This window comes from Pezoporus wallicus, unplaced genomic scaffold (assembly GCF_028554395.1).
Source record: "Pezoporus wallicus isolate ANWC-B61680 ecotype Strahan unplaced genomic scaffold, APGP_CSIRO_Pwel_v1 contig_7237, whole genome shotgun sequence".
Classification (NCBI taxonomy): Eukaryota; Metazoa; Chordata; class Aves; order Psittaciformes; family Psittacidae; genus Pezoporus; species Pezoporus wallicus.
Window position 1 is genome coordinate 1,071,306 of NW_026635802.1, and position 25,748 is coordinate 1,097,053.

At 39.1% G+C, this 25,748-nt stretch overlaps 1 protein-coding gene across 4 annotated transcripts in view; it reads left to right on the plus strand.

The window, feature by feature from the left end:
- Positions 1-25,748, plus strand: part of LOC130593274 (sodium channel protein type 5 subunit alpha-like) — a 215,577-nt gene that overhangs the window by 24,026 nt on the left and 165,803 nt on the right. For all 4 annotated transcript variants that reach the window (XM_057398302.1, XM_057398303.1, XM_057398304.1 and 1 more), the window contains exons 2-4: positions 16,142-16,460; positions 18,162-18,279; positions 23,655-23,745. In XM_057398302.1, the coding sequence (XP_057254285.1) occupies positions 16,194-16,460; positions 18,162-18,279; positions 23,655-23,745 (476 nt within the window). In that variant the 5' untranslated portion in view covers positions 16,142-16,193. The remainder of the gene's footprint in view (positions 1-16,141; positions 16,461-18,161; positions 18,280-23,654; positions 23,746-25,748) is intronic.

The window sequence follows — 25,748 nt, forward strand, 5'->3', positions numbered from 1 at the left end:
CACAACTGCAACCTGAGATGCCTGTATGCTGGTTAAGTAAAGTTTTAACTGGACTGTAACTAGGTAGCATCTTGTAGACAGGCAGAGAAGCAAACATGCTGGTTATACTGGTGATTTTCACCAGCCCACTAAAAGGCTTGTTCAGGAGACTGGGCTGATCTTGAAATGTACACTCTACCTTGTCTAATGTCTGTTGCTGGTAGAGCAAGACAAATTTGTCATTAGATGATCTTATTTATTTGCAGAGTTTCTCGAATCTTGGCATGCAAAATCTGATGTGAACATTGGACCCTGAGCATGGCCCTAGAAATGATTATGTTAACTGTCAATCTGGGATGTAATCCTTGTAGTGCAGTATCACAAGTCACCTGTCTACATGACCACCTAAATAAATCAACGTGTGATTGCCTGGAATTACTAAAGGTTTGGTATTGTCTGAAAGCCTGGTGGCAATATTCAGATACCGGAAGAACAAAGAGTCTTGAGTAATGTTGAGTTAGCTGTCTCTTCTCTAATGTTGTTTCCAGTTCAATGGATGTCTTGATAATAGTGTTTGGTTTGAAGGCCACAGACTTATTGATGGTCACAGATCAAAATGCCATCACTTCTAATACATTATGCTGCACTATATCTGTTAAGAAGTGAACCAAGGAACAACATCTGTAAAGGCAAGGGGGAAATCTGAGAAGTGTCAACAAAGGCTCACAGGGCTACTACTCAGAGAGAGCGTGAACGTGATTGAAGTACATTTCCACAAGTGAAATTTGGGGAAAGCAAATTTAACACTAGCAGTGGATCTTTATTGTGGACCCTGCAGCATGGTAAGGCTGGCGGTGTTTTTAGAGGATGCCAAATTCAAACTCTTCTTTCCTACAGCTCTTTCTGTATCCCTCTTTGCCTGTCTATCCCATATTGGATCAGATGAAGTTTTGGAAATTTAGGGATAGGTAGATCAAGATTATTGTTAAAAAGGCACAGAGTATTTTTCTTACAGCTCAGGGTTGAGAGCTAATAGTGACAAAAGTTTTTGATAGACTAAAATCAGTTTAATGTTCACAGTCTCCAAAACATCACCTCTCTGTTGTTAGGTAAGAGTATTGAGGGTAAGTGCTGCTAGTGTGATCATGCAAATATCTCAGTAACTCTATACCCAATACCCACTGAGGATACTGCCACTTTGTAAGATCAGGGATTATGAATGTAAAACAATCACCCTCATCTTGCTAGAGGCAATCTCTCAAGATTGCTGGGGAGCATCTTGGTGATCTTGCTACTTTTCCAAGGATCTTACTGTGTCACTTCTTATGCTTTGCAGGGAAAAAGGAGCTCAGCTGTTTATCATTTTCCAAAAATGATAATTTTCGCTTACCAGAAATGTGCGAATTGCTTTCCTCTGTTTAAAACTAGTGTTCAGTGTCTGTTATATTCTCTGTGGTAGGAAGGAAATCAGAAGATTTCTCATTCAGAGCATACAAAGCCTGACTGAAAGTCCAGAATCATTCAATTCAGTCCATTTACTACATCAGACCCTAAAAGCAGCTGTTTGCAGAGCTTGTGTGTTTCCATAGGATTAAAACTTTTGCTTTGTGACAACCTATGAGCATCCATTAAAACACAGATCATGGAGCAGAGCAGATTGTGTGGTACTGCCCATCTGCACATCAGATACCCATGCTTACTTTTTAGTAAGAGCAAGGAGCTGGATGTAATGTCATGCAGTCATAATTCTTGGCAGCTCTTATAGTTCATGTTTATTGGAAACTGAGTTTTGGAGCATTTATCAGATCTCTTTACGCTTCCTGCATTAGTGCTTGGGTGTTTTTTTCAACTGAGCTCTCAGGCTGCTGAAGCCCTGTTTAGCAGGGGAAGAGCCGTGTGTCCAGTGGAGTGTTTCAGAGGGAGATGACTCTACTGAAAAGAAGTGAACAAGCCCAGAAACACCTGCCTGAGCAATGCATGTTTCTAAACTTAGAGGGGTTTTAGACGTTTTGAGATGGACAGGAAGGTAACCTTCCTGTAAAAGGGTTGGGTGTAAAATGTAGGTGCTAGCCTAGATGGACTTTCTCTTGGAAAGGAGGTGGGTTGTGGCAGACTGACCTGGGGGAAGGCAGCACTTTTTGCCATCTGAAAGTGGGCTGCAATGAACTCATCTGTCAGCCTTGGGATGTCACTTAGGGGTTGGCTTGGAGCCATGGCTTGCCATAGAGGGGGTTATATTGCAGCTGCAGGTAGGGAATTGTTTCTATCTGTTTCATTCAGAAACCCTTCTCATACCACGTACTCATACCTCAGCCACATGGACACCTTAGGCTACAGGAGTGCTGAGGATGTATGTCCACCCTTAGTCTTGTTGTCCACTCCATGTGCCATGGCACTGTGGCACTGAGTGTTCAACATCCTGTGCACCTAAGCCAGGCTGGCAAGTGTTCCCAAATGTAAAATAAGGGTAATGCTCCTTGCTATGCAGGGCTGAGGGGGAAAAAATGCTCCTGAGGTTCACAGCTCTTGGCATGGGCTGTAGGAGCTGTAGGGAGGATGATTTCCTGGCTTTTCTGGGGCAGCCCTGAAATGCAGGAGACAGGCCTCAAAAGTCTCCCTCTTTTCATCTTTTCCCATTTTTTTCATTTTGATTTAGGAGGTAGAAGGGCAGTAGCAGAAGATGCTCCAAGGTCCACTGTTCCTATGACCTCAGCCTCTCAAGTAAGCAAAGCTGGAGTTTGCCCTCAGGAAGGTGATCTGGTATAAAATTTCTTGTAGGACAAAATTTCTTCTTTTAATAAAAGCCCCATTTAAATAATCAAAATCCCAGAGATGAGATGCAACTGGCCCATTTGCCCAAGAGAGTGTTTCAGAGTACTTTTACCCAACAGTTGGTCTGAGATCAAACAGACTTGGCATCGCACTGTTTCCTGGATAACACGCCATCATTATTTATTAATCTGAATCAAAGTGCTTGATGTTTTCATGCTATCAGTTAGACAGAGCCTTATCGTCTGCCTCCCCCTTTTTTTCAATTTGCTGTGTTTCAAGAGAATTTTGAAGCTGTTGCAGTGGGAAATCCGTAGTTTAAGTGGCAGCTTGCTCATCTTTTATTTATTTTTGTAATAATCCTGTTGTAACTCATTCAAAGCTCCAAAAGATCCTTGTCCTCAGTCAAAAATTTTATGCTTGGATGAAATCCTAATGATGACTTTTAGAAGAAAAGGGTGTTTTCCTGGATTTTAATAGGTATTATCACATTTATTGCTTTGTGATTTAAAGAGATGTCATTTGTCTGAGTAATTTTAAAATAAATTTTTATATTGGGATCAAAATGATTATGTAAAGTTCTCATTTTTTTCATATACTTTAAAAATACAAACACAGGGGTGTCAAGTCAGTGGGAAAACCAGTAATGGGATGTGATTATGATGATTTCTGGCCTGTTTCCCATCATTCTTGGAGATAAAAGTATTCCCTGCCCTGCCCTCCACCCCAATGAAAAATTGCGATTTTCTCAGAGAAATCTGTTCCCTTTTCAGTTTGGAGGCTTCTTTGTTGTAGAAAAAAAAAAAAAACTGTATCTCAAAGTAGATGCTCTTTACTAAAATGCTTCTCTATTGGAAAAGCATTTTTCTATAGAAAAAGAGTTTCAATAGGAAATTTGCAGTCAGCTGTTACATACGGCAGGCAGCAGTACTCCCCCTTCCTTTCAAAAGGGTGGCTTCATACAGAACCTGCACTTCTGCATACCCATGCCAGTCTTGTGGTTTTATAAGCACATTTTCCTATTTTAAAATGTTTTCCTGTCTCCTGTTTTTGTGTAAAACATCCTCACAGAGAGAGAGGATGATTAATTGGAAACTACAGAGGAAACTACAAAATCAATTGCACTCAAAGAACTAATGTAGAAACTAAACTAGTAAAAAACCCCAGAGAAATATGTGGGTTTTTTTTCTCTCTCTCCTTATTCAGTCATAGGAATCTTAGCTGTTTCCTTGAAAATGCTTCTGAAAAAGAATTATAACCTTCATATTTTATCTTATTGGTGCTCAGCTGCACATAATCTGTGAACATAGCAAACAATATTAAAAGCAAACAAACAAACAACAAACAAAAACCCATGCTAAAAACTGTCTTGACAGGCTGTGGAGTTGTTCTGGCCATTTACACCAAAAGAATATCTGATCTCCAAGCTGATTGTAGTTCTTTATAAAATTAATCCATAAGATTTTCTGCTCATAAATAACTGTGAAATGATTGAACTTTAAAACATAAGACTTCTCATGTGCTAAACCTCACGGAAGAATAATCTCTTGATAAATTTAGTTTTAAAGTAACGGAAGCAGAGATGATTGCAATTCTATTTTTAGACATGCGCAGTGAAACATTTCTATTTGGTTTGTAGTAACATTAGGTTAAGACAAATGAGGAAAGAGATATGAGAATGAGCAGGAGCAGCAGGGTCAGTATGGTGAATATTCCTGGTCCTCAGTTTGGAGGCAGTTTTGGAAAGATGAACCTAGATTGTATATGCCAGGACAGGGAGAAGGAGGTGATCAGTGAGGTATGAGACAGCCGGAGCTGATGGCATCACTAGCTGTGTCAGAAAGAGTTGAAGACATGGGCCTGCTGCTGGTCTGTACCAGCCAGCAGAAAGCAAAGTACACTTAAACCATCAGTTCTTGGGTTCATGACAGTGTGCATTGGGTAAAATGGAGGCAGTGATGTCTGTGCTATCAAGCCATACCTAAATAATAGATACAAATAGACCAGGCACTAAGATATGCTTCTGTTTCGGGTGTGTAAAGAGAAGAGACTTAAGATAAATCAGCACAACTCTGTCCCAGTCTACCTTATTCTTGTTAAGCCACTGTAAGAGTAAATGTTAAGCATGTGAAGTGGGACTTCCCATTACATTCTTAATGTGGATCTTCAATTTAATTGACATTCATCTGGGAATATTATAAATTCTAAGAATTGAGAGGATCAGTAATGCTTTTAATGGTCTTATCTTTAAAGCTAGATGTTCTTCTCGCTTGGACCTAAGGGCTGGCTTACAGGCTCTCTTTTCTGTTTTATGACAACATTTTACACAGCTCTCTTTGCTGGCTTCATCCCTTTGGGGGGAAGGAAAAGGGAGATAGGAGAAGTCATGCTAAAGCTGAAGGCTGCAGTACAAAGCTGCAATCTGGTCCAGTGTGACCATTTCTTCCAGGATATCTTTAACTTCTTTGCAGGTCACTTGCTTAGAGATCAAGTGAAAAGCACAATTTCCACAAAGGAGGATATGGTGGATTAACCTTTTCTGGCTGCCGGTTGCCCACCAAGCTGCTCTCCAACTCCCCCCACCACAGACTAGATTAATCCACTGTAGATGGTTATTAGGTAAAGGGGACCTAATAAACAACCATCCTCTGTAAAGGACGGTGTTAGGCCCCTGGAGAATGTGAAATATATCCTGGAGACATGGACAAGGGGAATCTGTGAAATGTCATCCAAATATACTTCTTTTCTTCCCCCCACTTACATTTGTCTTCTCTGCCTGGCAGTAGAGATGGGCAGGAGAGAGCTGGGATCCCAGACAGCTTTTCTGGAGTTAGCACTACAAGTGTCAAGAATATTTTTGGAAGGGAAGTAGAATCTGGGAAACACATTTTAAAGCGAGGCTGCACACGTGTGTGGGAAGAGAGAAACTGTGACATCCCACTTGTTTGACTTTTAAAATCACTATATGCTTTGACATAATCTGCAAGACAAGCCCGAGACTGGAGTAGGAAATTGGCTGTGAACCTGAATGGATGTGCGTTTCCAGCTCCATTTTGTATTGCTTCATTGTGTTACCCTAGGAATTATGGATGCCACCATCCCATATTTCACTCCACTTTTTAAAATATTAGCTTGTAACTACTTTTACCCATGTAACTGCACAACCCAGATATGAAACGTCCATTGAATTTGTAGGAAAAAAAGTCAGATTTGTGAGTCCAAGCGCATCAGGATAACCTGAATGATCATGTTTCTGGGAACGTGGTTGTCATCAACTAGTTAAACGCATGTTGTTTTTTGAAACTGAAGATCTATATTTCATGTTGTAAAGTAATTTTCAGCTCTGGAAAGCTGTTATAGAAATGTTTGTTAGAATTTGCCACTTGCTGGATTGGAAGAGCTCCATGCTCTGTCCCTTTACCACCATGCGTTTAGAGGTAGCTGGTCCTTTTTTTTTTCCTAAGATGAATCAAGCAGAAGAAAAGCTAACACATCATAGTCCATAACAGTCTGAATATTTTTGGGGGTAACAAATTTCAGTCCAGATGCCCCTACTCTGTCATGAAAGCATAGACCATCAGTTCACAGATACATAGATCAACACCTAAATTAAGATCTCCTAATAAACAAATCATCAGAATTTTCACTAGGATCTAAAACATAGTTTATCTCACTGAAGTAGACATGCAAACCAGGAGAGATGACTCATGTCCTAGTGGTGTCTAGTTGTCCCTAAATGTCTAACATCTTGCATTTACTTGGTTTGACTATTCTGTTCCAATGCATCAGAGAAGCTAGATTTTAGTTGATTCATCCTATCGACTGCATGAGGCTGTTTCACAGGAGTTGCATATCCAGTACATACTATTTTTTAGACCAATATTTCTAGAATATGTTATTTGTCCTGTCTAAGCTGAGATGGATAAAGGATGGATAAAGATGTAAGTGAATGTATAGAGAAGGATGCAGTACTTGAATTATTAGCACTATATATGGCAGATTAAAAATTGAGATCTGGCCAGAATCTTCCATTTTCTCACCAAATTTTTGGTTTTAGTTGAAATTGCCTTCAAAATTTAAAAAAAAAAAAAAATTGATGTTCAAGAGTGCAGTCATTTTTGTATCATTTTAGGCCCCTATCAGAGGGGGTGCTATATCTCATAGACATAATGCCATTTTGGGGGCTCTTACCATGCCTCCAGTAGTCATATGTTATTGTGGGTCTCTAGCACAGAAAGAACCCTGGCTATTGGAAGGGATTTAGGGTCAAGATGTTGAATGATCTCTTGGTGCAATTGCTGTTTGTCATGTCTATTAGTAGTAACAAAGTTGGTTTTGGGAATAGTGTTTTTTTGATTCATGTAGTGCAAACAAGTTCCCAAATTATGGAGCCAGTGCATTTTCCATTTAGAAAATGTCCTGCATTGATAACATCATATGTTTCTCTTTCACAGGCCACTTGATGTATTATTTTCTGGTTTTCTCATTGACTGTTTGGTCCCGTAAGGTAAATTAAGCAAGGAGCCACAACAGGGTTCGCATTACTAGGCCACTATTGTATGCTTCCAGTGCATTGTGCCTCCGGCCCAACTCAATATTACCAACCACTCGAGCATGCACCGTTGACACATAAATGCATATTTGGATGTAGCTTGTTAGTAAATGTCCCCAGCAGTTTTATTTGGATAATTATATTATTGCTAATTAACAGAAAATGTCATGACTTTTGGAAAATAATTGTTTGTGCAATGTGTTATTTACTCTGAAATTTTTTTTCCATGTAAAAAGATGAGGAAATTATACAGGGGAGAAGGGGAGGAATATTCAGGAGGGCCACAGGGTTCTCAAAAGTGAGTCTCATTGACATCAGTACGGCATAGCCAAAACTACTCCTGGTAATGTTAGTCACTCATATACCTCTAAAATCATCCATGTTCACCACTCTTCAGATGCTCCCCATCGTTTGCTTGGATGCACTTTAGGTTGTAGTTAGCGTCAGGAGAAATAAACTTGAATTCAGCTAACCTACCAGCAAAATGTAGTAGCTGGGAGGCGTCAATCTTGATGGTAGTGTTAAAGGCTACTAGGTATTAAAAAAACCGCTTGAATCAAAACAATGAAAAATCCCTGACTTCCCTGCCTCCGTGCTTCTGTTGGCCTCATTTACATAATGGTTTAGAGCATTATGTAATTCAAATCAAGTCACTGTCAGTCAGCACCAGTGTCCATTGCATCTTTCCCATGAAGCTACTCTCAGTCGCTGAAGTAAACATATTTAAAAGGAATGACAGAAATTAAATAACTCTGTCTCTCTGACGCCAGGGGTCTGACCCACTGCCTATTACAGTCACATGAAATATTCCCCTTGATTGACATGAGCTGAGGATTGTACCCCAGAGCCCATGTAAGCTCTTAGCTCTGATTCCTAAACTTGGCAACCAAAACCAGGCAGTTTTCAATTGCAAATGGGCAGAATACCCCTCCTCTTTGGACAGCAATAATCTCTCTCTGTCTCTCGGGGAGGGGAAATCTCTTCCAGCAGAGTGGAAGATCCACTAGCTTTATCCAAATAGTATTGTCAAATTTACAGTGCGCTAAATAATAAATTAAATCTTCAATATACCCCAGCAAACAGCAACCAGCTACTCCCAGATAGTGTTCCTGTTCCATTTGTCCTTCATGAGTTTCTATTTCCAATACTAGGGAAGGTAATTTTGTCAGTGCACGTCTAAATCTGTGCCTTTTCTTTTTCTTTTCTTTTTTTTTTTTTTCTAGTGTATTTTTGTTGCAAAGGCATTTAAAACTCCTGCCAGTAGCTGGGGCTTCATTAGCACCGAACACCATCCAAGACCATAGACAAAAGTGGGCCATGCATCCTTGTCCTGGGGAATCTATCACAATAGACAGAGATGCATTTCAGGGGATAAAGAGAAGAATAAAGTAGCTGTGCCAAAATCAAAATCACATAGGATTGTGTGAATGTCACTTGGGGATTATCTGTGTGGGCAGGGAAAAGTTTGTGGAAAGGTTGAGTTGGAATAAAGTAGGGGGAGGATGAGATTATTTTCTTAGCTAAAGAATAGAAAAAGGATAGAGGTGGAGAAGGATGGGAAGCTGGGTGTACTGTAGTTGTATGGATGCGATGGAGTTCGATGGTGGATGGTGGCCATGGAGCAAATTGCTCTAGGTGCTGCAGAGTTGGCAGGACTTTTTGTCTCACATCATATCTGTGGGATGTGGGAGAGGGACCTGCCATCTCCCACAGCTTAACTCTGTATGATTTGGGTCCTTCTCTCCCAGCCCTTCAACTTCCAGTATTATCTTGACCCTTCACCTCAGCCTCTTCTTTTTTCTGTCACCTGAAAGAAGGAAAACCTCTATTGCTCCATTCATTATTAAAACCGAAGTTCGGTTGTTATGTCGTGTTTGCCCTTAGTTCAACACTAAAAATGTGAAAGAGGCCCGAGCTTTGCTTATAGAGTTTCATCCATCTTTATCAATGTAAACATGCCACTTCTGGTGATAGCTTTTATGAGTCTGTTGGTTTTCCCTGCTGATGAAATGTGTCTCCATAACTTAGATGGGGAGGATCAGTGATGCCTTCCCTATAACTTTGTGGTAATATATCAGACAGCTTTCTCGCTGTGGCTCACTCTTACTCTCCTCTAGAAGCATGCAGCCAAGCTTTTGGTGTCCAGAATAAAACCTGTTTTCTTTCAGCAGTGTATCTTTCCCATAATGGCTTCAGAATATATTTTAATAGCCATTTTGCAACTTCCTATATCTGTTAGAATGTCTTTACAAAACACTCTGTGAATAAAATGGACTAGATTTGATATATTTTATTCATGTGAGCATTCAAAGCACCTAATGGTGTGAGCAGTGTATATTATATTTGGCACAACATGGAGTCCTTTCTTATTTCTCCTTCAAAAGCTAGTGACTGCATCCTGAGCTGAAAACATTTCTCTTTCTTGGTAGCTCTTTGCAAGCTCTGTTGGTTCAGAGTATCAAAGAAGAAATCTTTTCCTAGATCGGAAGACTAAGTAGTTTATAGTGTAATAACTCTGAGGCCAATATCTACTTAATTAAAATAGACATAAAAACCTGTTGGGTACAGAGAAGTATAATTTTCAGCAAAACGTAGATGAGCATTGGTAACTATAATGTACTGCTTCCTTCTTGCTTATTTATGTCATTTGGTTGCAGCATAATTTGAAATAAAAACACCTGCAAAAAAAGCAGAATATTTTTAGCTCACTAAAAATACATATTTTATCATAAGAGAAGACTTAGTGCCAGCATTTAATTCTTGGCATAACATTTGTCATCCCCAAATACTGTTTCAATATCAGGATGAAATCTTCTGAATTCATTTCCTTTTAGCACATGTTAGCTTTCAGAAGACTTTATCTTATCAATAAGTCATTGGTAATGTCAGAGTGCTGCAATTCTGATGAGTGAGATGCCAGCAAAACTCATTAAACTGGATTTAGAAGAAGACAGAGTGTAGGCAGAACTGGTTGTGATGAAAGGCTTGTGGGTCAGTGACTCTGAGATTTCGGGCTGGCCATTTTAGATTGTTTTTTTCCCCAGTGATGTGAATGCAATGAGTTCTCTTACTTATTTCTGCCCCTGGTCAGCATGCATGGTGAAACAAACAGGGCTTGTTTTAGGAAATCTGCATTATGCAATGCCATATCAACCTGCAGGTTTGCCTTGTGACGCGGGCAGCAGGAGGAATTCTGTCTCACAGCTCCTCCTGCGTCAGTCCAAGGCTGATTTCAGTGCTTTTTTTTTTCATAAATCTCTTTCTGGAGTTAAACATTGCAGACATTTCCATCAGATTTTTGTGAAAGAAACCCCCTTTCCCTTGCAGGGCAGCCATGGGAGCCTGCCCAGCCCCTGGCAGCATTGGTGTCTCTAGCATCACTTTTTACACCCTTGGCTCTGAGCTCACCCAGCAAGTCTCTGTATGAAGCAGCACTTACGGATTGCCCTCACACCTGCAAAAATCCCCCCATGGTTTTCTAGCTCCCTGCAAGCTTGGTTACCTTTTAGACCATTACTTTAAAATCTCAATTGCACACTCTCTAGTGTGAAGATATTCTCTTTAAAGAAAACATCTCTATCTGAATATTCATGGTCCTAATACATCACTTTCCAGCTGCTGTAACTTCCCTGGGATGGGCAGATCTGTGGTGATTTATGCCAGATGGAGATGAGGCTGATTATATGCGTTAGGAACACATACTGCAAAAAAATCATTGTTTATGGTCTTGACAAAATTGTGCCTGTTGAAAAAAAGAAACAAAGCAGCTATTGGTTTAAGCAGAAGTAATGAGTGTGCTGTGTAAAATTTCAAGGACTGTATTACTCCGTTCCCCCTTGTTTTGATGTGAACACACAGACCCTCAAAGTGTGTAGTAACAGCAACTGAAATTTTTCAGCTAAAAGAGAATTTCCCATGACACCTCCTAGCTGTGGAATACAAAATGAGGCATAAATATAAGTGAATTAAGTCTCAAGAGATTGCCTGTTGATTGTCAGTAAAATTATGAAAAGCATCTAAGTCACCTAGACTCCTTTAGCCTCTTGATCTTTATGTATCTTTATGTAGAAGGTCTTTATTTGATCTTAATTAAAACCAGTTCTCCATGAAGTCATTACTTCATGGTTGGAATAATACTTGCATGTGATCCCATATCACCTTGTAATCTCTTTTAATATGATCAAATGTTTGTGTGTATGTGTGTATAAGTTTTTGCATAAGAATTTGTGAATCTAGGCCAGTAACGTTAAATTAGATTTGTCATTGTATTGTTCTTTATTTCCCTAGCCTATTATTCTCATGTTTTACAGTGCTTTGCAGGTCAAAGGAAAATGAGATTATATGGAAAAGAGTGGGGGAATAAAAGGCAGCTGTGCTCCATGTAGTCTCAAACATTTAAACGAAACTCATCCTCATGACTGTTTTTGTTACCACAACAGTTAGAAATGCAAAGTCGCTATTTAGTCACAAACATTTCTTAAACAAAAGGAGAATTTAGGACTCCTGATTGTTATTTTATGACATTTAGGTCTACCAGAACTACAGTGGAAACATACTTGCTGCCACGGGCTATCATCCATCTTCCCAGCCCATTGTCAATAGTAGCTTCTTGAGTGGCATTGCAGAAATCAGTAGGGTTTAATGAATACAATCCTGATAGAGACGAGCATGTGTGATGGTTTCTAACCTTTAGCCTGCGAGTGCCACTTTCACATTTTTGATCTCCATGTTTGGCTCATTTCTTATCATTGCCAAGTGTCTGAAATATACGCATGCATGTCCACAGTACCACATCAGGCAAGAAATCCTATGTCATCATGAAAGCAGGAGATGAAGGTGCAAGAGGCTGTGACTTCTCTGGAGTCAGAGTGCAACCAGGCGTAGTGCACAGCAAGGACCTCAGCCTCTGCTTCTCCTGTGGCTTCTGACCTTCCTGATGTCTCATGTCAGCATCTTGAACCATGGTATGGGGTTGGTAGGTGCTAAGGTGCTAGTCTTGAGTCCACAAAGCCCATGCAAGAGCAGGAGGGCAGCTAGGTGGAGGTGAGCAGGACCCACTTTCCCTGTATTTGCACACTTGCAGGCAATTTACAGTCCAAAGTGGTCTTTTGTGTTGATGTTGGTCACCCACCTATGTGGAGTCAAGGAAAGGCTTGCAGGGCACTGAAGAGGTCTTTTGAGCTGGGGTGGTTTAAGCCTATGAGAGCAGGGCTAAGACTGTAGTGGAAGATGGCATTTATTTTTCTGAATAAATACAGGAGATAGCAATATCTTATTTGTTTGTACTGTTCTTACTTCTTGCCATGCCTTAGAAAATATGCATATTGGGGCTTTATTTTCGCATGCACATTTTGTTTACATAACCAGTACAGTTTTATCAGCAGGAACCGATGTTAACTGACAAAGCAAGAGGGAAATGTTCATTCTGTGCATGGTGATATCACAGAAACAATGTGTTTGAAGCCTTGTACTTCAAAAATATGCCTGAGAGGAATGGAAAAAAGTCAGGCTTATATTGTAAAAACATGAATCACAACAGCTATTATCTCTTAAGAAATGGCATTCCAGCTCTTTGGTTCAGTCATTGATGATTTCCCTTTTCAAACTGTGGTTCTTTCTTACCCTCTTAAGAAACATCTGGGCTAACCCTGGCTATTTGTAGAAATGTTTGCAATTCATAGATTAAAAGAAACTAGACATAGAAAGGACCCATGAAATTATCTTGCCCATTTCCTGAAAACATATGAAATTGAAGAAGAATTAAGCTAAGTATATATATTAAAATTTGGAACTTGTATGCAATATGAAGACAAAATATGTCAAGATTTTTCAATTGTAAGAATGATGGAAAATGTATTTTTTTAAAGGAACAGTAAATAGAAGAGTAACAAAAGCTCTTACAAAGTTTGTGGAGGATTTTCTACTTGTTCCTAGGCAGTTAGCTGTCTTTCAGGAACTTGCAGATGAAATTGAAAAGACTTAGTTTTGACCAGTTTGAAGTTGATTCAATTTTCTAATAAAAGAGAGCTTTAAACAATTCCTTTAAAAATAATTAAAACTTCCAATTTTAGTTAGGTTTTTCTGGCAATTTTATCTCCCTCACCCTCCCCTATATTAAAAAAAAAAATAAAAATTCGACCAGTTCTGTTGCCAGAATAGCTTCTTTAAGGAAGTCTGAGAAGGATGCTGAAGTTTCATGTCAAGATTCAGCTTTTGCAATGAAGGATGTTTTCTCTGTGGCCCTTAGTAGTGACATTCCACACATTCTCTTGTCATCTCAGTGAAGTACTTGGTGTGCCCTGTGCTACATGGCCAAGCCTCCAGTTCAGCTATGTGGAGAAGGTGATGCAGGGATGGCTACCATCAGTGTTCCAGCAAAGGGAATGTCTGTGTAGATTGGTGGCAGGCAGTTGGTGCGATGTGAATCTCAAGAGATGTTTGGGGGTATTAGCTTTGGGTTTCTGTGTGCTTCTGCAACTACAGAAGCTCAGGCCAGCCACAGTCAGAAGGCAGATTGAGCCCTTGCCCAAGGCTTCGTAGGCTGTCTTATGTTGGCATTAGCACTATGTAAGGACAAAAGTATATAAAATGAGATGACAGGTTTCTCCAGACTAGTAGCCTAGGAAGACTGTAAAAATAGGGCAAACATAAGTAGTCTTTCTTGAAGGCACCTGGGTTTTGCAGCTAGGGGATTTTCTCAGTCAGAGACAGCATCTTTGTGTTTAAAACCATTAATCTGTGATTTGATACAAATTTCTCCATTTTTGTATTATGAGGAAAAGCGAACAATCATTCCTCATTCACTGTCTTCACAGTGCTCGTGATTATCTAGACTTCAACTAGCAGCACACAGTGACCTCGTCTCCTGTTTAGAGGCCTAGACTATGTCCTTCCAGAAGTACAGATCAGCCACTGATTTTTGTTATTCCCTTTGGGTCTGAGACAGGTTTCACTGTGAAGAAACAAAAATTGAAATGACAACAAACTCTGACAATTCTCTGGCCACCTGTACTGATGTCATTTATAGAAAGTAAAATTGTATTTGCTTGCACTGGTGCTGAGTCACCAAGCGTTGAGCACAAGAAAACTCAAATTTTGGAAAAGCTTCTAAGTTCCTGTTTTTCAGGAGGAAGGGGATAAAACAAATGATGGTGGGGGGAGAGGGTAAAGGAATAAAGAGAAAAAAAATCTAAATAAAGAATAATGTCTGAGTATCCAAACTCCAGGAAGGCTAATTCATTTTAGCCCTGCTGCTTCAAACAAGCAGTAATGCAGAGTATAATATACAAGCTCCACTAAATCATTCCTGTACGATAGGCTGTGATCAATGACAATTTAATGAATTCATTTTAAAACTAAGTCAGAATGGGAAAAACTAGTTATTTGAAAGAGTACTTTACTAAAATAAATTGAGTCAATAAATATGCTATTTGTCATGCAGAGTCCAGTTAAAGTCTTGTTTGCTAACAACAATGCTGTCATCACAGAGCCTAATAGAAGCAAACTATCTGGAACTATACGCTGTAAATAGACAAATACCATCTGAAAACAGAAAACAACAATTGTGGCTTAACAAAGAATTGTATACTGCACACATTGACAAATTCAATAGGGTGGGCCACCTCAAAACCTACTATTTTGTTTGTCTCCAGCTTATATACTGATTCAGTATGAATGGTCTGCTGGTGGTAGAAAAACAAGGGATGTGTTTCTTCTATGAAGTGAATTTTAATTGTTGTGTAGTGAGGGTTTCTCTGGCTGGAAAAAAAACATGCCATGAAATTCAGTATTAAATTGCAAAAGACTGCTTCAGTGAACTTGGATGGATTTGTAAAGGCTACTAGAACAGGGATAAGCTTCATACCTTTTCAAACAGAATTTTTCATTAATTTTCACTACTATCCATGTTTAGTGAAGATACAAGACAGCTTTTTACTCTGCTGTGTATTTCACACTTTGCTTTATTCATGTAAATTGAAGGGATGTGGCAATTCTCAGTCATTTTAATTCACATGGGGATTGGAAGTGTTAACAGTGAAACACCATCAACCCAAGATGGTCAGGCCTCTCAAGTTTGAGTTATTGGGTATTGGATGGATGGAGCCTGGTTTTCAGATATCATGAACTGGTAGCAGTGGATATTCAGCTTGGAGAGCAGTAATGACAGTCCTAGGGTTTGGCAAGCACATTCTAGCATCCTTCGGATTGTAGGGTGTGAGGAGAAAAAAATGCTCAAAAGTCTTGTTGGATGTTTTGAAAATGGGATTTGCTAACCCAAAGGAAAATAAAAATAATGTTACAAAACCCTAAAACAGAGATTATGGAGAATTTCTGTGTGATTTAAGAATGTGTATTTGACCTTTCACTCTTTAAATTTGGAATACAACAGCTGGGGCATTTTTAGAGTTTGCATCATGTGGCCAGAGATCGGCTGATATAAATCTGCCCTGCAGTCATCTTAGGCACATTGTTCATCCACTCCCAGAGCTGCATTTTCAAAAATGAGTTAGGAATCCAAATCTGTGTGGCTTTCTATGAAACTTAATCTTGTATGAATCTAAGTTACTCCTTAGTTTGGACTTAGGATCCCAAGTGCCTGAAAACCTTAATACTCCACAGCCTATCTACAAAGTCTTTTTAGCTCTGATTGTGAGTGATTCCTAATTGAAATTACAGTTTCGATCATTTCTATCTTCCTTGATGTTCTACTAACCACACCAAAATAGTTGTTTTCCTGATAATACAGAATCTGCAAGTTGTTTGGGTTATTTTGTGTCATTTTGATGGCTTTGTTCTTCTTGCTTTGCTCTTGTCACTAACCTGTGGTACTTTTCGTTTCAGCTGTTTCCACTACTAGGAGTAAAGACCAGAAAAGACAAAGCAGGATGAAAAGATGGCTGACTTCTTGTTACCACCGGGTACTAACAGCTTCCACCGGTTCACGCCTGAATCCTTGGCTGCTATTGAGAAACGAATTGCGGAGAAGCTCGCAAGGAATGCAAAGCAGGAATACAGAGAGCAGCTGGGTGAAGACGAGAAACCTCAGCCTCAATTTGATTTGCAAGCTTGCAAGAAGCTGCCTGATATCTATGGGACTGTTCCTCCAGAGCTCATTGCAGAGCCTTTGGAGGACCTTGACCCTTTCTACAATGATCGTAAGGTGAGCACAAGCCAGCCATCATGCTGCTTTGCTTTGCTCTGTTTTGAGCTCTCCGTTTTTTAGCTTTCTACAGCCAGTAAAAACGTTTTCTTCCAGACTAAGGATCAGTTTCAGCATGAGCAGGAATCCCACAAAACATCTAAGTGTGAGGGCAAAGAGGGATAAAAAGCATAATTAAAACTTTGGTGTTTTCAGATAACTGTGAGTATGAACATACAGTGTCTGAAAAGAGCAGAGCAGTAGCCGAGTTAAATTAAGCCAGAGGTTTTTATTTACCCTATCTTGTTTTCTGCATGACTCTTGACTCTTCACAGGTCTGTTGTTTATCACTTAAGCCCCTTAATGTTAAGGGCTTCTGGGTGACTTCAGTCTTGTGCTAGCACTCTGCACAAGAGCAGGAGGCACCTCCACAACCATTCCTGGAGAGCAACTGTTTTGTTCCTTCCAAAGGGTAGTTCAGCACTGTTTAAGATGACCAAAACAGAGCTGAAGGGAGATGCGAGTAGCATGTGCAGTGCTGGCTCTCTGCAGAAGGGTAAGCTTCGTCCCAAAGCAAGCATCACCTGATGAGGAATCACGTGTAGGCTGGAACAAAGCCACAACAGCACACGCAGCTTCTGTCAAAAGGCTGTTGACAGCAAAGCTGAGCTGGTTGCTTACTACAGGTCATTCCCCTTTCTAAACATTTCAAAAAACTGCGGACAAAATAAGGCTTGGAAGTACAGTGTATTTTTAGGTAGCTTCTAGCTCTTTCAGGTACTGATGTTCCTGATTTTGGGCTAGGCTATTTCCCGTAATCAGTGAATTAGTATGACCACAATGCTTTGTCTATTAAAACAGTGTAGAAAAAGGTACAAGAACTACAGAATAGAAGTTAAATTGATAAAGACAAATAGATTACTTACCTGGAAGGGCCAGAATTAATTTACCTTTAATTTGCCTGCTATCCCCAGGCACAAGCGGCAGGATACAGATTTGCAATTTTAGTGTCATGAAGGTCCTAGACTCCAGTTGGGTGAATTGGTTAGAGTTTGTCTATTGGGTGTCTTGATCCTGTCTCTGAGTGCATAGGAGTAGCTCAGTGAATACTGGGGCATTTGCAAAGCTCTGTAAGTTGGACAAGCATCCATTCAGCATTACTTTGGATTTAAGGTAACTCACAGTATTGGTTTCCTCTGCCCATATTAACTTGAGTACAATGACAGTTCCTCAGTGCCAGGGTCAGATCCTGCTGTGGAGCTGTGCCTCATGAAGCTGCTTACTTGGTGAGACAAAAACATCGACTGAGAGCAATAAAGGAGTCAAGGTAGAGAAAATGGAGTAACAACGTATTAAGGTCTCTGGCATTTGGGAAGAGCACATCATAAAAGTCCCTCAACCACATTCTAGTCACTGTGCAATTTTTTATTTTTAAAGGGGATTCCACTCTCCGCCAGCCTTGTGATGGAGGTGATGGCACAGGTCCCTGTAAGGACTGAAGGAATGAAAAATAGTTGGGATATTGCAATAGGACAGGCAATAGCTCTGCTGGGAGGGTCTTGAACAAAACTCTTCACTAAGTGAAAAGGAATTTGGGGGTTTTGAGGGGAGTGGGGAAGAAGTGTGGGATCCTGTCAGGAGCTTCACAACGGGACGTGGGCTGGGAAAAGCTGGGCATGAATGAAAATACTAAACGTTCTCATTTTCTATTTTGTTTTCCAGACATTTATAGTACTGAACAAAGGGAAGACAATCTTTCGATTTAGTGCCACTCCTGCCTTGTATATACTTAGTCCTTTCCATCCAATCAGAAGAGCAGCAATTAAAATTTTGGTACATTCATATCCTTTCTGTTGATTTCCCTCCTCATGTATTTTATAGAGTTTTTAAACACAGATGGATGGAAGTCAGAAACCATTTTATTTCATTAAGCTGTTTTAAATCTTTCTGCTGAATTTGCTTGCAGAAGCAGAAATGCACTTGGATTTTTGGTTTGGTTCATTTTATATTGTTATGTGAACTGTGAAAATGTCTGTATTATATTGCTGGCATCAGATAATGTGAACTGCAGTGGGGAGTCTGCTGCCTTTACTCAGGATTAAAAGGTGTGAAGGGCCTGAACATGTTTTAAAGAGCCAGTGGAAGAAACTGGGTGTAGCACCTTAGGAAGGGAACCAGGAAGTTGGAGCATACCTTGAGAAACCTACACTGATGGAGTGCTTTGCTACTCAGCATTTGAGCAGCCTCTCCCATGAGACTTTGTGACACCATATGCAGATGCAGTTTAATTTTGAACTGCCTCAGAAATTAATTATTTTGATCTCCTGAAACAAAACATTTTTTAAATAGTGTTTTGTTGGGGTTTTCTGTGGTTTTTTTTTGTTTGTTTTGTTTTTTTTTGTTTTTTTTTCTTGTTGAAACGTGTTATACAGCTAGGAATGAAAGGACAGGCTTGCCTGATGGACCTTTCAGTGGAAGGTTGATGCCTGATTTCCCTTAGCTCTACTTCTGAAGTCATGCAAGATATGTTGCAGTGGTTGATTTTCACTTGGGTTTTAACCACTGACATAGAAATATTATATTCTGAACAAAGTCACATCTCTCTGGAAGACCAAATGGACCCAAATGTTCAGCTTTGTGTGAACATTACTAAAACTGCACCTTTTTTCATGAGTTGCCTTTTCTCTATGGTGCACATGGGAGACCTGGCAGTGATAATTCAGACTTCACGTGCAGCCGTGATGATCATGTGATGTTTTAGCGACAAAAATCCCTCACCTGTAATGCTTATGTCTGCCGCAGAGAACTAATAAATGCAAAGCAGGTAGTGTCTTAGAATCATTGGTTTGTTATCAAATTTGGGGGGGGGGGGGCAAATAAACCAAACAAACACACCCCACCCCCCCCGAAAAAAAAAAAAAAATCCAGAAAGAAACCAGATTCCCAGTAGTTTTCCATATAGTGAGGAAAAAAAAAAAAGTGCAAATACAGATAATCTAGCAAGAGGAAAAATAGGCAAAGCTTCTAGTTACAATAAGTCTATGCAAAAATGAGTGTGTGATATCAGCCAGGTTATTATTATGATTACTAAGAATACACCATACAATTTTACAGAGAGATTTGCTTATGGATCAGATTATGTATGCAAGCAGTGCAGCACTTGCTGCTGCATACCCAACAGTGTTTATTAGGTACAGTTACATCAGCACAGCCTTGCTGAAGTTAATTGAAGTCAATGAATTGGCACAGGTATGGCTAAGAGAAGAATCTGAAAATTTAACTGAGAAAAACAGCATGTATATTTGAACATTGTCTCCAGCTTTGGAGACCTTTTCTGTCTTCTGCTTACTTCCTTCTACGCTGCCTGGTGTAGCCCAGAGGTCACAAGTATGTGTAATACACAGGAACTGCATGCCCTTCGTAACAGTCAACCCAAAGAAAAATGTGCAATAAATCCTTTTCACATTGCTTCCAATGATAAAGACCACAGAGGAGTGAATTTGAAAGATATGTCAGGAACAGAAATATTGTAAATTGTGGGAGTGGAAGGTCACAATGTAAATAGCATTTTAGATACAGAAAGATTCAAGTTATCACTTCGTGTTGATAACGTCAGGAAATCCAACAGCTCAATCTTTGGCAAGCACAGGCAGGAGGCAACAGCTGTAGTCCCAGTGAAACAGTGGTGAAGTTCCTGCATTAGGCACTGATTTGTTTTCTGTCGATAAAAACCTTTCACATCAACCTGAAAAACAAAGGCCAATTGGCTGAGCAGGCAGTCAATATCCCAGGCAGAAAGAAGCCTGGATCGGCAATTACTCAAGCAGATAATATCACAGACATGAATCTGGGAACCAGATCTATTGTCTTGTGTGAGTGTAATCAAGCAGTCTTTATTTTCTTCAGGGCAAAAGCCAAAAAAGAGCACTAACAAATGGTGCCCTGTCACGGAAGTGTCTGAATCATCTTCTCTAGTAGATGCGATATTTCCATTTCCAGTCATTAAGTGTACCATGAGGGCTAACAGTAGAACAAAATAGAGAGGATAGAGTAAAACTGTCCTATATAGAAGCTGTGGGTGTCACATTTCTTGGTTAAGTATCTGTATGTGGAGTTCTTCCTCTGAGACTTCAGGCAGGATAGATTCTGTATATTCAACTGCTCATCCAGAGTCTAGTCATTCAAAATGCACTCTTCCAAGGAAAAAACATCCACAACCTTCTAGTAAGGTGGATTACTTCAATTAACAATGTATCCCTAAACCTTTTCTAGGTATTTCTCCTCTTCTTTGGAATCTAGGAGGCCCCATGAAAGGACCATGGGCCAGAGCAAGACCCCGGTCCATTTCTGTCACAGAGAACATAGGGAGTGTAGGTCTGCATCCCAATGGATGAACGCTTTTTGCCTTCTGCATCATTACTAGCTATTATTAGCATCTTCCTTTACAATCTTCACTGCCTAACATTTCATTGATGTCTTATGCTTAAAAGACTTCTCTTAGTTCTTCTAGCCTGCAAACCGAGCACCATTCTGTGATGTCTTTAATTTCTCCAAGCAGTTTGCAATCCTATATAAAGTCATAGCAATTGCTATTCCTTGTTTTTCTAGGTAGTATAGATAGCTGCTGTTTGCCACAGATCCAGAATGGGATTTTGACCAAAATTACCTTCCTTGAAGCAAGAATTATGGATTCTGGCCCATTGAAAAAAAGAACAAAAAAGAAACCCCGAAACTCTTCTTAAAGAATTTTCAGTCTTTCTTCATATTTTCTGCTTGCAGCATTTCTCCCATCTGATTTTACACACTTTCCTCCATAAGGGAAAATGAGACCTTGTCAAGCACCAATTATATGTAGTATTGATTGGGACTAACCTTTGCTTGCACATATTATATGTAATTTGGCAATGATCACTTAGAAACCTCTAATATTCAGTCTGCTAATTAACAATTATCCATCATAATGAAGTCTAGAATAGAAGTATGCTGTGTTTGACTCAATAACTTTGTGCTAGGAGATGAAATTTATAAGTTTTAGAACCAGTTTATGCAAAGCTTACTCTATAACTTTGAATTGGAAAGAATAAGGTTAATTTATTGCAGAAAGAATCCTGATGAGTAGCTTACTATATTTGGGTTATGGTCCATAACGGAGTCCAACCCATACTTCTGAATGTGTTAGCCATGTCAAAAATTGGAATTAGTAGCAGTCCTAAGAGAGGTAACAGTCAATGCTGCTAATATATCTCTTACCTTGAGATAAGAATATCATATCTCAATTTCATCTTTTTACTTTGTCCTTTCTGAGTAGATAATCAACAATGACTTTTTCTAATGCAACCAATTGCATTAGATTTCAGGTAGGAATGCTAATTTTCATTCTGTAGGATATTTTTTTTTTACCTCTTTCTTTTAATACCGATCTCTGACTTTGGTGCATGACCATTTGAAATGTTTCATTCTTTTATGTTCTTTGTAGTTTCCAGCTTGGTCATGAAACTGTTTGAATTCATAGTGTATTTGATGTCCCAAAGCTGACCTCTTACATTTTCAACCTATTTTCTGTGGCGTATTCTCTTTGGTGTTTGAATAAGGTGATGACACCTGCCTGTAAGTTAGCATCTGTTAGACTCATCTTACACCACAAGGAAACAGGGATGTATAAATCACACCAGTGATCTTAAAATAGGTGGTTATAGAGGAATCGCTTTGCTTGGAACTAAATTGAAGCATAGTAGTTTTTTGGCATGACCTGAAGACGCTACTCTGTCTTGCCATTGTTCTTTTCATAGCATTTCACTGTAGATGAAAAAGTAATCCCAAGTTTTCTAGGCTAGCTGCAGCTTAAAGACTAATTGTGTTAACCAGATGGACACAAATTACCAAAACGTATCTCAAGCTGACATGAGAAAACGTGACTGGCTATCAAATATCCATCCCAGTCCTTCAATAAGTGTTAGCTGAGAACTGGAAAATGTTTGTGAGAGGAGGAGTCCCTTTGAGTTCAATTACTGCTTTCTGCAACAGCACTGGGGAATATGCAGGTTGGTTATTACAAATTTAACCTTGTAGTTGCTTATGTGGCCCATAGAAAAACATTCCACTCTTTCCAGCATAGATTTTGCCTCTGTGAAAGGACAATTTTCACACAAATATTTCAGGATGTACGTTTGAAATTATATTCTTGCATCACTATTCTCAAACAAAATATGACACCTATGGAATCAGTAAAAAGGGGAAAAACTCAAACAAACACCTTATTTTATTTTATCTTTTTTTCATAATGAAGGCAAAACAAATTAATATTTGGAGTCTACCGATCTCTGCAGAAGCGTCCCAGCCTATTGACTGAGTTTTAGGCTGTTTGCCTTATTTTCTGTCCACTTAAACTCATTAGTTTAACTTTCTGCAGTAGCATGGGACCTATTATTTATACAGGAGAATCCCATCATATTTTGTAATGTTTTTACAGATAGTGACGTGCTTTTAGGAGAACAGTTCAGTGAACTGTGTTTTCAGTTTGAAGAATTCAATTGAGGGTGCTCCATTTGTATCTGTGGCCACAGCTTAGCAGCTACGAGCATGGACTCTACACTTGGGAGGTTTGTTTTAGCCTCTAATTAGGGAAACTGATGCCTCAGCTGAGGCAGTCAGCTTTGCAGACCAAGACAGGCCAGTTTGCAGACCAAGTTTTAAAATTAGTGCTGTGAAACTTATATTAGCTTTTGGTGAAATTTTATACTGAATGTGAGAACTCAAGCCCATTAGAGATATTAGAAAGACCAGATTTATAACGTGCCCTACAGCCTGAGAAATGTTTCAGGATGCAAAATATAATGGGAATTTGCAGACACAGGTTTTCTGTAGATACTTAAATGAGACTAATCCCTCTTTTCATACAAAGTTGTACACCTATGCACATTGTCATCTGACCAACACAGCTGTAAAATTTGGGTATTGTATTTTCAGAAGACTGCAGAGTCAGTAATTTGTTTACTGTATAATGTATAAAAATGTAGGCAAAGGAAAAAAAGGAGGAAAAGTTTCCTTATAATTTTTATGTGTATATAATAATTTGTTTCCTTATGTACTTATAAACAAATGTCTATAGTCCTTTTTAAGCAACTTGCAAATTATGAGTGAGCTGTCACATCCTGTGTGAAATAATTTATAAAGTCTTAACAACATATGCGTTGCTTTCCTTAATTTGCTTATTTACATTGTTCAGTATGTTTATTATGTGCACTATTTTAACTAATTGTGTGTTCATGGCACAGTCAGAGACTCCGTCCTGGAATAAATATGTTGAGTAAGTATCCTTGCTGATTTACAGCTGCCCTATCCTTATCCCATCCTTCTCTTCCATTTGTTATATTCTTTTTTTCCTCTGGTTTGCTGTGGCGTAATTTCTTTCTAGTAATACTGATGATAATATCTGTCATGACAAAATGTTTTTCCAGGGGTTTATTGCCTGTGAAAACTCCCTTAGTAAGTAAACTAACAACTTTTTTAGTCTACCAAGCTCACACTTACTGCTAAATGCTCCTGCTATGCTACATCTGAATGAAAACACATATGATGAGACCTCCATTTGAAACTGTCCAGCCTTTCACAGTTCCCATGCAAGAGATTCAATGGTTGGACGCACTAGAATAGGCAGGTGGAGTTTAAGTTGAATTATTTCAGAAAATACTTCCTGGATGTACTTAGTTCTGTCCTTAATCTGAAACTTATCAGAAGCAGAAGTTTCTTTTGGACTGAGTTCACCATGAGTAGTGTTCCCCTGTAACCATTGATAAGCATACCTTAGGAGGAAGAATAAAGTTGTCTGGGAATGCTTTTATCTTCCAATCTTTTTAGTTTGTCAAACCTTCAGAAAAAAAAACAACAACCACCAAAGGATCATTTGAAGGGCTTTTTTGTTTTGTTTTTTTTTTGTTTGTTTCTTTTTTTTAAACTAATTTTAGAAAAGGCCAACTAGCTTCAGAAAGCCCATTTAATTTCTTTAAGTTGCTTTAAAATATTCCTCTTAGAAACAGATACCAGATGCACAAGCTAATCAACCTACAGTGCATTAAACAATTATTTTGGCTCATTGAACCAATCAGAACACACTTTTTATTTTTGACTGACATATGATAAACACAGCCATCTGCTGCTCCATAGCCTGGTGGTTGGTCTACTCAGGGCTGTAAGGAAAGACAGTAAAATGCCCTTATTTTTGGTTTCTCAGAATCATGCAGGGCACATCTTCTAGGCCATAAATTGCTAATTATAGACAGTGCTGAACCAAATATTTCATCTGATCACAATAACATCCTAATCCCAGGATGTTTCATGTATTTCTGTATAGTATGGTACCCTCAAGTATGCCTGTGACTTTTCCCCCAATGTTGTCCTTTTTCCTGTTTCAAACCGTCATACAGTACCATAGTCATATGTATTCAGCTGAAGCATGGACATCTCATCAATGTGAGTCAATATTCGGTCAGTGAGTTTACAGCTGGGACATCAAACATTAAATATCAGATATCAACAAAACAAAAAATATCAAAGTGTGTTCTGTAAGCAGGAAAATGGGGATGATTTTATCAGTGCGTCAAATAAGGCATGGAAGAAACATAGAACAGAAATGCAAATGGGCTTGTGCAGCCTGGAGTACGTGCTTCCATATTTCCTCTTCTGTCTCCTCATACCTCATAGTTTTTCCTCCTCAAATGAATAGAATTAAATCAAAGGCTTTTGACTTCTGAGGAGCAAAATAACCCAATGAACTGTAATTCAAATTGATTAATATCGGTTTTGGAAGCAATACATTTAATCCATTTTGTTCTGCTGTTCCAGAGACTTACCAGGGGATGGAAGAGTAACCTTGTGCAAATATTTGGCCTAGATCTTCCTTTAAAACATTTTCCTGACCATTTTGAAAAAAGAAATCAATTCAACTTCCCTCCACTAAAAATTTTTCTGTTGTTAAAGAAGCTGCTCAGTTGCTGGAGGACTTTGCCCGATCCATTTAGAATTAGATGATGATTATACAATCAATTAAACCATCTGACATGCTGAATAAATACAAGTGCTTTATCATTTTAATGAGCTTATGTACCGTTAAGTATTTTTTTTTAGTTCTTTGCATGTGTTTTCTGCATGTATTACTGAATGCACATGCTTAAAGAGGCGGTCACATGGGTGACCTATATTTGAAATACCAGAGCAAAACTAAATAGGCATCATGAAAAATCAGATACAAGATAATTCTTAGGTGTATGGTCAAAAAGGAGATGTGAGATGTGATAAACATTCAATGTCCAC